The sequence below is a fragment of the Anopheles marshallii genome, chromosome 3, assembly GCF_943734725.1.
Source record: "Anopheles marshallii chromosome 3, idAnoMarsDA_429_01, whole genome shotgun sequence".
NCBI classification, from domain to species: Eukaryota; Metazoa; Arthropoda; class Insecta; order Diptera; family Culicidae; genus Anopheles; species Anopheles marshallii.
In genome coordinates this window covers 37,157,910-37,171,623 of record NC_071327.1, presented here as the reverse complement: position 1 = coordinate 37,171,623, position 13,714 = coordinate 37,157,910, and the positions used below count along the sequence as shown (strand labels likewise).

The following is a 13,714-nucleotide window of genomic DNA, read 5'->3' as shown; positions in this document are numbered from 1 at the left end:
ATAAAAAACCCATTCTAAGAGATGTTACAAACAGAATCTGCCAACAATCACGTATTATTCAAGGTTTCCTAAAGCAGTACGGATAATAACGTAGTATGATTTGACGACCACCCCTTCACTTCTGAAGTCTCTTGAGAAAGATATGCCCACAATATGCGCGCGTTTCGGTCGGGTGGGAAGATGAAATCCCAGACCGGTAGAATGCAAATAAATGTGAATTTTTATTAGTAAAATATTCATGATTGCGTGCGTTAGTCTACACGGTGCGCGACCGAGTGAAGAAGTAAAACGTGTTCTTGTGCGTGGGTTGCCCGCGGAGTGAGATGGCAATGGGCACGATTAGGAACGATATCTTTTTATTAAAAGATAACAATTTTAATAAAACCAGATTTGCACACGTTTCGTGCGTCCGATTGAACCGTGATGAACGATGATGGTTCGTGTTTGCAAAACATGCCGTTTTGTTGTTTTGGTGTTTCAGCGTGGAGCGTGTAGCACACGTGCGAAACATAAATCGCTGTAATTTCTACAACACTTCTGCAAAACGATACATTTATTTGATGGGCGTTGTACTAAATGATCATTAGCGGCAATGAGCATCGTAATGGGCATTGTAATGCGATGTTTGATTGCGTCCAATCGTTACTTACTTTGTATGATCCTAGGTTTTTGACGGAACAAGCCAGTTTGACGTTCCGCCCGGCAGGCACTGTAACATTTTCTATAACATCCGTAAATTCTGGTTCCTCGACGACAACTGGAAGAAAGAGGGAGGAAAAAGACGCGTAAAAGAATTGTGGTATTTGGTAGCTACTTCATGAGCACAAAGAAATCAGAAATGTGTTAACATTCATATAGATTTCTAATACAGCCAACCTCCTTATAACAAGCGCCCCGTTTGACGAGGTTTCCGCTAAATGAATAAATTATGAATAAATGCTATGATAATACTCTCTTCAATTGAATGAACTCTCGCTTAACGAGGTCCTGGGACTATTTGTTTTTGAGTTGCTCGGTGTCGAAATATTGAAGGAACTTGTGGCTTGAAATTGAATGTTTAGCAGCTGGTCAGATAAATGCCATCAGAGAAACATGTTAATAAGATGGTGACTTACGCTTTGAGATTTGTACTAAAAAACAATTAAATAGTAGAACTTTAACGACACATCGAAGATAGTCCCTTCGGTGAACTTAGAATTTATAGAGTTGCTGTTTCCAATAACAATTCAAAAGGATCAATCAATCGAACACATTTTGAAGGTGACAGCATGAGATTTGTATTTGCTTCTTAATATTGTCAACCCCAAGGGATTTTTACAAAAAGTAACTTAAGTACTATGTGGAGCGTAACCTAAGCTAATTAGTAGGACAGGAGCGGGAACGGAAAACGGTCAAAGAAAGGTTGAAATCAAAACGGTGATACAGACTGATGTAGCGTCTTAGACAAACAAGAAACAAGGGTCATTAGAGCCATGTATAGTGCGCCTCGCAAGATCAGAGAGAAAAAATCGGGATCGTACGGCGTGGAAGGGAAAATAAATAGGGACCCGAGAATGGAGTAAAGGCACATCAATGACACCCAGGAGCAACCCACCAATAAAACTGCTTGAGCAAGGTCCTGTCTACTCTCCAAAGAGTCTAGACCAAGCAACTGGCTTCGCACATGGAATGGGGGCATTGAGTCAAAATCGAAACCCAGGATGCGTCGAAAAATCATCCTCGTAAAATATCTCTTGCTCAAGTTTCGTAGTCCAAACTATAGCTGCAGGATTCCAAACAATATACGCGTATTCTAGAGAGGTACGGACTAAACAGCAAAAGAGCGCCTTCAAACATTTGATCGGATCTCTGATGTCAGTTGTGAGCCTACGTAGGCCCAAAGCTGTAATAACTTTCTTTACAATGGTTATGAAATGAGTATTGAAAGTTAATTTACAATGGGATGTGGATTTCTCATATGTTAGCAAGCATTATCCTGACGATGCGGTGGCGCTACGAAAGAATGAATTGTATGACACGACTACTATTATTCCTCTCATTCATTTTTCGGAAAATATTAATTAGAATATTAAATATTGCTGTTTGTTTACAGTTTTAGATTTCGCATGACAAATCTAATTATTCATGGTAATCAGACGATAGGCATGTTATTCCGAGTGACAAATGAGTTTTGTGACCCCATAAAAACGCTTTTTTATTGGTTAGACCGGCCGATCTTAGAGTACGCAAGCATTGTTTGGTGCCTCTCATCATATCATATCATATCATATTCGTACGCAGGACAGACTATCCAGCTACGGGTGAACAAAATCAAAGAAAGTCAAAAATGGAAGGCCTAGACCTCCTGAGGTTGTTATGCCAATAAAGATGAGAATACATTGTATGGATAGAAATACGGTGTGGCCGTTCTTCATGCCAAAAAAAATAAACAAACTGTATGTAAAAGAACTTCGAGGGCAGCCCAGAGGCATAATAGTAGCGGCACCGCTCTTCACACGAACGGATCGTTCCAAAATCCCACCCGGACCAATTTCCCGAAGCAAGGATTGATTTTCCGGCTACATGGTAAAAAAAAAGTAAATACGCCGTTTTAGCGAAATAAAGAAAATAAAAAACCAGCATTGAGTTCTTTCTTCATGCATGTTGTACATATTAAACTTGCTATAACTTGTGATTGACTGTATACAAAACAACGTTTTGCAATTTCAACTTTAGATATAATTTTAGTTATTCAAAATAAATGTAACGTTCTGTTGCTTTTGGGACAAAGTACAAGAAGTATTAACAGCTGATGGAAGTTACGACCGCACCGCACTTCAAACAAAAAATGTAAGAATTTAATAACGACACTTTTCCGATTACAGTTTTTCTTTTTACCCAGATATCACCGGAGACGCACTACTTTTGCTTTTCGATAGCAGTTTTCCTCTGAAGTAATCTCGCCAAGACAGTTTGTCGCTTGCAAAACAATTCATTTTACTTTATCGCGAACAGCTTCTGACCCGCTTTGGCCTTTTTTTGTTGAGACTTTTCTTCCATCGTTAGTAGAGGTGTAGGTACGCCTGCAGCGTGTGTTTGTGGACTGAATTTTTGGTGGCCAGCCCGTACTCGACCCACCCATGTTTTTACTTTCGATTCCATGGGTCCGCTTGAACGGTTGCCAACCGGCTCAGCTTTTCCGGCGTTTTGTCTTTTGTCGTTCGTTGGCGTTGGGTGGTTGTCGAAACCGCATTGCCGAAGATAAATGGCTACAATGGTTATCAATTTCTTGAAACCCGATGCAGACGGTTTTCTGCACGAAATGATAGCAAGAGGCGGGCGGGTTTGGTTGGCGCCATGCCGTGGTATTGTTTCACGGATGACACCCGAGAGGTGGCATTTCGGTTCGGCAAACGGTTCAAGATCCTGTCGCCGATGGCGATACACCATCGCGCTAGTAAAGAAAGATGGTCGACACAGTGTTTTTGTCGCCCGCGCCGATAGAAGTTTAAAAGTGCTGATGCCAGACGAACGATAGTGGAAAACATGGTCTTTAGTGAGCGCAGACACTTTTTCAGCTGCGATGAATTGGGAGAAAAATAAAACTAATAGCAAAAGTGCAGCGCACACTTCCGTTTTCCGGCTCACGACCGTGGCACATACTGTGACACTGGCGGTGCCAAAAGTCATCCAACTTCAATTTTCTTATCGACCACACTTGGTTTGGCTCGTGGGAGAGCGAAAGGGAGAAATTAAAAAGGAACCTGCTTCCACATCCCGACAGTGACAATAAAATATGTACAAATAAATATTCACCCAGTGATAAACAAGTGCGAAGGTCGAAGTTGTCGCGTTTTTCACCGTCAGTGAACTGTAGTATCCGTTTTTCAGTACCTTACTTTGAACTCATTCAGAGTAATATCGATCGCAAAAAGGTATGTATCGGGTGTGAACGATAGGAAATGCGGGTTGCATGTATTTATAACCATTTAGTATTCGAAACACGATCTTACGATTCGTTACACCTTGCTGCATGGTGTTTGAGAGTGTGTAATAAGTTTCCGGAGATGGAGCTTTTCTTTAACACTACATACGTAGTGTAGGCTACACTTTAAAGACCTTGTGAACCGTCCAGGATATTTGGTGGCATAAACTAAACGGTGTTGATGTTGTAAAATACTATTGACACATTATCAAGTGTTACTTCGAGTGATACTACAGGCTCCGTCGAAATAAATTGATATAAATATTGCGATTGTTTTGATGGAATGGAACGAATTTTATCTCGAGAGGATCTTTAAATCATTAGCTGGAATTATCGATACGAAGGCTACAACCGCATTAAAACTCCTTGATGTATCGATACGAGAGGTGGAGCAAAAAAATAGTGTTTGAGAACATTTGTTGAGGGTTATTTTTGTTGTTGCCATCACGTCGAACTAAGTTAGGCTGTCGGATGTCGGTTATTCGACATGACGGGAAACAGCCTTTCCTGCGTAATATAACAAACTTCTGGCGTCGGTCGACACAACTGTTGGGGTAACGTCAGTTGGTTAGTAAGGAGTTTGTCTTAGGATCATGTCGAAAGGACAACGTTGAAAGGGTATGGTTGGATCAAAACCCGCATCAATACGGTACGATACGTACTGTCGGACTTGTAGCTGGAAAGAGAGAGGTTTCCCGTTTTTCATCTGATGATGCATCAGTTTCAGGGCCAACAGCATGAGATAGCTTTTTCTGAAGACATTCCTAAAGACGCTCTGCTCCGAGAGTTAGCTGCTGGGACAACGATAGAAAGACGTCCGAGAAGCGTTTCTGTGATGAAATGTTGTACGTGCTTCGTTCGTATTGTGTCGGTGTCGATTTTCTGTGATGGCAGATCGTCCTCACTGGAGGTCGCTACGAAACATTTCCAGCATGGCATCGAGGACGCATGTCCCGGGGAATACCTACACACTGAGTTGAAATTGAATTAACGGTGTTTTATCGCTGTTGCCAATTGATTGTTGTTGATAAACTTGACTTTTGGCTGATTTTAAATGAAATTTCATTGACAGCAGTCAGTCAGCACAGGAAAGAATAGTTTGAGCGATAACCCGAAGTGGGCGATGAAAGTGTCTCATGGGAGCTCGGGGTTTGCAACTCGTTTGACGCTCGTTCCATGTGCCGAAAAGTTTTTCTCAATCGACGAATTTAGCGTAACTTTAGGGTGAAACTCCACCGCGAATGAATACCAATGAATGCTATCCAAATACGAGCGATTACGTGCTCTTCATTATCGAAAGAAAACGGGAACTGTGGTATGCCGTACGGGATATGATGTAATGTCAGTATGCGAATGACAGTTGCAACAAATTGGTATGACATAGATGGCAAGAATCCTTACTTTCTCTTGATTAAGGGGTTTGTTTGACTTTTGACTTGTAGATTGTGGTTTGAAATTTCCAAAATTGGCTCTGTTATACGATTGTATATGTTGATTTAAATTATTGCTAACACAATCTTAGGTGTTGGCTGTGTGTCTAGCGATGAGCGAAGAAAAGGACTGAAGAGTACAAATTTCGGGAAAACGACGTTGTAATACCTTAGCAATTTAAATATTTATTTTAAAAACATAAGCATAGTTTATTGAATAATAATGACACATTAAACAATCAACACAACGGGTTTTAACGTTGGTTAAACGTTGTTTTATACATAAATGATATTATTATAGGTTCTATATCTAACCCAGCGGGCTACAATAATTGAAAATTGAAGAAAAACTGCCAACAGTTTTTGACAGTTTTTCTTGAATATTCAATTATTATAGACCATCGGGATAGTAAACACTAATTATAAAATCATTATCTTTAAAATATTGGTTAATAAATTTTTAAGAAGGTCGTTGTGACGATGTAATTTGCAAACAAACTACTAACAAATGACTGTGGGAAATACTTTCAACTATTAACACAGCGAAAAAACAAAAAAGCTGGTAAAATCCGTAACAGAACGGGGGAAAAAAGAAAATGCTTTATACCATGATTTCTGTTTGCTTTGGTCCGCCTCAGGGAGGTGTTCGATAATTATAACCGGAAGTCCCGTTTCTATTCATCAACTGAACGTTGACGTTGACGTACTAATTAACCAATTAAATCTTAATTACATAAAGCACGATAATCACGTCAATGTAGCGCGGGCGAAAGCATGCAGAAAAATGGTTCCGGTGTTGGTCGGGGAAGAGGGGCTTCCGTTACGACACAGCGCGCTTCTGTTGTCTTGATTTTCCCCGTTCCGGAGAGCAGCTACCATCCCGCAGTAACCGACAATGGCTGCTTTGGAAAATCAGGAAATCCTTCATGCCCTTTTCCCAATGTGTCCGCTGTCGCCAGGAAGGACGGTTTATGGGTTTCTTGTGTCACAAAATGATACACCCGTGACTGGCGGCGTCAGTGTTGAGGTTGGCCCATTGATGTAATGTTTACTGTGGCTTAGCGGATTGGCACGCTTTTCCATGGGATGGAACTGGAAACGATGTGAAAATGGGCGGTCACCATTTCTGAGCGGGTGGTTCGAGCAACAAAAACAGTCTAATTGAATGTACATAAAAAGTGGAACCTAATTCCCAACGAGCGTTCCCACCCTGAATGCTAGACCCTTGTTTTTGGAGCAGGAGCTACAGGAACTTTGGTTAGGTTCACAAACTATGTGGTACGGGAAAATTTCTGAAAGGTACCTAACTTCGAATGGGATGGGGTGGCATTAAGATAAATGGTTTCCTGTTTCCGTACAAAACGATAAACAAGAAGATTAGGTGAGGCTCATTTGGTGGTTTTTTGGTGGAACCTTGGAAAAGGTTTCGTCCGTTGAGGAGATCGTTGAATGATGCTTTTTGTCGTGGTCAGCTATTAGCGCCCGGGGCGAGTTGATGTGGAAGGAGAGACTTTGATAGGCGTGGGAAATTCACGAGTTGGTTGATTAATTCGGATTTATACTGGTGTCAGAAAAGTATCATTAGGTGTAATCGAATGTGACTTTTGCTGCTGTTCATGGAACGCATAAAAGTGATGTCTGATAATTTATTATTTGTTTTATAAGATAAAGTTACAGATTGATGATACAAATGAAATTTTAATATTTGGTTGCGAAAATTTTATAAATTTTAAAATTATTTTAATGAGTAAACTGATATTACTTAGTTAGTTTTTACACAAAATGTTTCATACTTGCTTTAATTCTGCATTATATTATATTTTATGATATGAAGTAATGCAGATAATATTTCATGTTTTTATGGTGCCCTGAATGAGCCCCTGAACTTGAGAACGCTTGTCAACCGAGTCAAGAAGAATTGGTTCGAAACACCAATCAGTCAGTACTGCACCACCAGTGCACCATTATTAAATGGCAGTATACTACCTGCAAGCACCTGAGTAAGGAATGCTCTTAAAAAAAACCATCATCTAAGAAGGTAACCAAGGGGATATTGGACCCTAGGTTCGTACAGTCCCCGAGACTCTACTAATTGTTTGAGGAATCGACAAAGAAGGTTTAAAAGCTAACGAATCGTCAACGACTCCAACCCGTCGGTCTACACTCATTGAACATTGAGCAATAACTATTAAATCATAAGGGAAATGTGTTCGATGAACAAACAATTCCACAACACATACAATTTGACAACAGTTGCTCAATGTTCAATCGCTGTAGACCGCCGGGTTAGCGTAATAGGACAAGACTATAATCTCAAGGTGTCGTAGACAGCTATTTTGGGATAGTAAGATAATTAATCCTGCGGACGGAAGAAATTATTCCGATGTGATTTGGCCGTGTCGTGACGTATTAATCAAACGAATTACATTAAGTACGCATTCATATGTTCTAAAATAAACGAAAAAAGAGGCAGTCGAACACTGTTTTGAGCTAAAAGTCTCTAGTCCAGTTGATGGTGGTAGAATTTCCTATTCATTTTCCTCCAAATATTTTTTTTAACCGGAGCAGCAACATGTGGGCGAGCAATGTCCTGGTAGAGTATTATTGACTCGTTTCTATTCAATTTTTCTGATCTCAGCAACATGATAAATTCTTCTTATGAAAGTATATAACCAATTCTCGTACTTTTTTTTAGTGATGACTGGACATGATATCACTTGAAAATATTACATCACGTCTAAAATAATTTATTAATATCTAACTAATAAAGAATATTCAGAGATCTGACATTCTTGCCTTTAATTAACTTGTTTGGTTACGTCAAGTTTTGGAAAACAATCAATACTTACAAGTTTTCTTTTCAATATATCGTTAATTAAGGTTCAGATTGAACGAAAAACTGGAAGCAAGAAACAATGTAACTTTTATTTAAAAACACTAGAAAATATAGTAACCAAGTTAGAAGTATTCCAAAAATCATTATCTTCAATTAACTTCCCATGCAACTTTACTAGATGATGGTTATACACAGATTGTAGTGTATCAAGGATAATTTTTAAATCAGTACCATTAGACAAAATTGTATAAAGAATTTTTTTATATATTATATTATATTTTAAATACTATTTAGTTGTAAAATGGATGATAATGGAATTTAGTTGTTCTATTTTGGGTTGAAGAGAACATCATAGTGGAGTTAAATGAACTTTATTTTATTGGTTATCTTTACGGATGTTCGATTTGATGCCATTCCTTTAGAACTGACACTGAATGGGATGCATCCAGCCTGGTGTTGACAGAGCAAACAATCGGTTCATAGTCACACTAAAAGGTGGATATGCAAAGTTCATTCATTACTCTAAATGACTGGCTACACACAAAAGCAATACGCTTGGCGTCCCGCTGACCAAGGACACAACAAATCCATCGTTCGCTATCAATTTATTGCTTCTCTATCATTGTCCAGCCTGCAGTGACATACTATTTCATTAAAATATCCTAGTGCCCGAATGGAGCCACCGGTTTGCAAAGGGAAGTCCTCTGGGAGGGTCTTTGATTATACGACTAAATATATGGTACGCAGGAAAGTGTTGGAAAATCGTTGCTCCTTTGTTGACGGAGGATTCAAATTTCTTGCACCACATGGCCAGTTTTTAGCTAGCTGCGGCTTGTCGAGCGATGCCATTTGAAATCAATTACCATGTTCGTCGCCCTCACTCTTTCAGCAACACTCGCCGCTGTGCGTTTCCTGTCCACGTCAAAAAGCACCGTCAAAATGGGTCCCCGTGGTGATGATAGCTGCGAAACACTCGACTGACATTGACACTCGTCTCCGTTGTCATTTTGGGGCAGGTTGGGTTTGCGCGGGCTCAGTTCGCACGTTGCATAAAGTTCATATTCGTTCATTAAGTTCGTCCTGGTTTTCCCGTCAGAGTCAATTTTGTCACCCGGTTTCCGCCAGTAGCGCAACCACCGGTTGCTGTCGCAGCTTTTGATTCGCAACACTGTGGTACAAAAACTGGAGCCGGTTTGGGAGTGTTTGTGCAAACGCAGCCATACCGGCGAACGGGAAAAACAATTTACGGACGCCAAATTAAAAGCCACTCCTGTGAATGGTTTTAATCATTTAATACTCCTGGCTGTAAAATTTAATATTTTATTAAACAACCAATGCATGGTAGACGCATCCAGAATGGGCTTGCACATGACTGTTCGGTTGATGTGTCGGAGCTGTTTTTTCACTCTCTTTGTTGTACCGGTGTTATATGGATGTTTTGTTTCGCATGCAGGTTTATGTTGCCAGCGGCAAAAAGATAAATGGCATTGTTGGTCAGGATAAGGCTTCGGATGTCGGGAACGGTACGATAATTGTCCATTGTACGTATAATCCATTCCTTAGTTGTGAGTTTGTGTTACTTTTTTATAACAAATCTCTTTTGATTGTTAAAGTAATCCCATAATTTGCGTAAAAGTACTTATTCATTTCGTTTGTTCGTTTCGCTATATTGTACATAGGATGTATTCGCAGGCACAAGGACGAGTGCTGAACGTTGCTGAGTATATCAGTCGATGAGATTAATTAAATGCTGCCATTGTTTTCCAGTAGGGGTACTATTATCAATTGTTTATTCTTTACTGTTTGAGAAACATATTTTACGGTTAAAGTACTGCAGTTAAGATTAATTCAATGAACTGCTAAACAAATAACAGTTAATAATTGGTTGAAATTCTCAACAAGATGAAATTTATGTTTCTTTTTTTTATTTGTAACTAACATAATTTATCACTTACAATTTCTTTCTTGCAGTTCCTTTTAATGAAAAACTCTTGAATGTTTTGTTACCATTGAGCTGACAATTTCGCTCCAATATTTCTTCACACGATCCAATTCTATTCCCCACGTACAATCGTCAATATTTATTTGAACAACTCACGAACATCATGGTATGGTTTGGGTGCATATCGTTCCCGTAACAATCTTCAACAGGATCACATTGTTTTCATGCATACAGCAATGTTAAATTATGTAGGTTTGCTGAAAGCTCAACATTGGAACGACAATCCATCGTTCCTTCAAAATACGCATCTCTCGCATCGCAAACCCGACTAACAAACCATTGAGGAGCATGCCGTGTGAATTTAATTCAACCCATTCTCGACCGTTTTCGGGAATTGCGAAAACTCATTAGAGATTTATGGGATGTGATAATAGATAATCAAAGTTATGAATAAAGCATATTAAACCGAGCTCAACCTATGGTTACTCGGTTGGCCCGGAGAAATTGCTGACAATTGCCACGAAAAGCGTTGGAAAGTTCGGATGGAAAACAGATGATCCAATTATGCTTATCTCGGGGGTTATATTATACCCCTTTGTTTTGTTGGCGCTATCAGGAGAGATGCGCGATATCATTCGAGAAAATTCCTCCTCCATTTGAAGCTGCCCTACTACATGTGTACGTGGTTTGGCAAGCTAAGAATTACATTCAATTCAAAGATGGATAAATCGTGGAAAATACGTGCAATATTGAAAGCTTACAATTAATTATGTACGGAACTCTGACAAACAATTCATTAACATTCCTAGAAATTGGATAAAAATGAAGGATGAATTTCGCTGTATGTGGAAGATACTTAGATGGAATTCATTATTTGAGTTGTAGCAGTTCAGAGTTATAGATGGCCCCTCACAAGACAGGACCAGTACCAAATCCCACCCAGAGCGTTTCCTTACAACAAGTCAGAGGGATACGTGATGTAAATAAGCTAAAAATAAGCATTCACCTTGCGGGTATGATTCTTTAAGTTGAGTTTGTTTGTTTTTTTATTATTTTATCTGTTGCCTGAGACATACACTTAACAACATTTCTAATTTAAACCTAGTCTATTCTCTACATATTATGACGAAGGGCGATTAAACGGATTGAATCCTATTGAGGTACGTCGGCTTGGGACAGATAGAAAATGACGGGGATGTAACGAACGGGTGAGAAGATAAAATACGAGGGAAGCAACTATGTTAGGAGTTTCCACAATCCAAAATTAGGTGCGGGAAGCAACAAACATTATTTGGGAAATACGTCGGCATTTTTAAAAGGCATCTATGTTCGTATTGAGGCAAGCTAGCTGGTGTGCTGCCCAATGTTTTCCTGATCGCATAACGGGTGAATGAGATGTTGAGTCAGCATTGTGAGCCCAAATAATACAACAGTATTCAAGTATTGGTCTCACGAGTGAACAAAACAATGCTTTTAAACATAAGGGATCATAAATGCCTTTGATTATTCGTTTGATTAGTCCTAGCGTTTTGCGGTTTTTTTTGACTGTTATTTCGATGTGTCTAGAGAAAGTCATTCTACTGTCTCAATCAACGCCTAGATTCTCGCCTAGAACGCCTAGAACTTTTGCTGATTGTACTCTTTTAATTTCCACTTCTTCTACCTTGAGTTAATTGATCTGAATTTCCATTGAAAGATTATTCTTATGTATGAAACAAAGGTTCCTCAAAGATTTATGAACTTTAAAAGAATCCTTATAGATTGATGATTCCATATAGAATATTGAATCTTCAAAAAATCCTATCGACGTCGTTTTCTCTTTACAACTGCTTCATGGTCTTGCCCTGCTACAGGAGCTCTTTAAACGCGCATTAACACCTTCACTTCCTCTCTATTTGATACAAACGACCTAAAAGAACGTTACGTTCTTGGTCGTCCGGTGTCATTCCAATGTCATGACATGACTAGCCCATCGGAGTCTGGTTATTTTAATTCGCTGTGTGTTCGCTAATTGTGAGATCATCATATAGCTCGTAGGGCTCGTCATTGTAGTAGCGCCTCCATTGTCGTTCCTCACATATGGGGCCAGCAATCCTTATGAGCATCTTTCTCTCCATGTACAAATTATAAACCAGATTAGTTCCCAGTAAAACAAATTCTATTTCAATCGGTTTACGCAATCGAGTGCTAGCAGTATATGGGTTATTTGGGATTTATTATTATTGTGATTATTCGGAAGAAAATGTATGCAACTTTAAAGGTTCCAGAACCTTTGATTCACATCTTTGAGGAATCGTGAATCTGTAAAGATTCGTAAACCCATAAGGATTTGTAAATATATCGAGAGTGTATTCATGATTTAAACAACTATTCGCTAAAGATTCGTATAAACGATTCTTCTTAAAAATTCATTACATAAAATACTAGTTTCGATGTTTTGGGTTAGATTGGTTTGGAAAGTTTTTCATAGTTTTGTTTGCTATACTTTCGGTGGGTTACAACTATCACGGAGCAGAACAGTTGACACTGCTTTATTTTTACAAGATGTTTTGCTAACAAACAAATTATCATCATTAAACTGTTTACATACCATTGAGCAAACAAATGTTTACACAATTCAAACTACACGGGTTTGATGGGAATGCAAAGTTGTAATGAAACCCAACCCTATTGGCCTTTCGGAAAGGACCTGGTGGCGTTATAGGTGATTGTGGCTATTTGAAGATTTCAAGGAATTTGCTTCATTACCATACCTACTTTATCAACGTATTCTTGAAAATCGAGACAGAATCTGTGGAAGGATGATTAAGAGGGGGGTTGTGTCGTTCGATTACTGGATGTGACCACAAGAATGGGGTTGATTGAATCATCGTCTCCTGTGCACTAGTGCTCCGGTTGAGTGCATGGACACGGATCGAAACCATGTTTCAACACAGCCACAGCGGAACTTTAGTATCTACCGTGCATAAGCAAGCAATGCTGCAAGGGTGCACCGTATCATTTTACCACCAACTCTACTAAACGGCACCAAATGGACGCCTTCCGTAACCAGTGTAATATGCTTTAAGAGAACTTCGGTGCAAAGAGGCCACTTTTCGAACCGAAATTCGCTCGAAGGAAAAAACGATGCACTGAAACCTTGCCGTTCGAGCTACAGTTTTCAGTGTTTCGTAACAGAAGCCGCAAGACGGATCACCCATGGAAGAGCTTCCAAAAAAGCCACATGTTGGTGTGTCGTATTTATGTAAAACATGACCGCATAGCATCGTGATAATGCTACCGCACACCGTACCTGTGGCTGTGGGGGCCGATGAACAGCAGAAGTGTAGTACGTGTCCTTTTCGACACGGGATTTCAGTGGCACCGGCCGGTATCGTAGTGCCGAACATTTGTATGCCAGAACGCCCTCGTGCATCAAAGAACGGCAACGTGCAAAGAACACGTCATCATCGATTGAGCGAACGCAACGTATGTTACCCGTAAGCGGTATGGATTTTGTTTGCATTTCTCGCAATACCTTTCTGTGTGAGGATAATGTCCAA

General features: G+C 39.6%; 1 protein-coding gene across 1 annotated transcript in view; it reads right to left on the bottom strand.

Annotated features, from left to right (window-relative positions):
* The window catches only part of LOC128712556 (lachesin-like), a 50,834-nt gene that overhangs the window by 34,530 nt on the left and 2,590 nt on the right, over positions 1 to 13,714 (bottom strand). Inside the window, exon 2 of the mRNA XM_053807449.1 lies at positions 651 to 757. Coding sequence (XP_053663424.1) covers positions 651 to 757 — 107 coding nt within the window. The remainder of the gene's footprint in view (positions 1 to 650; positions 758 to 13,714) is intronic.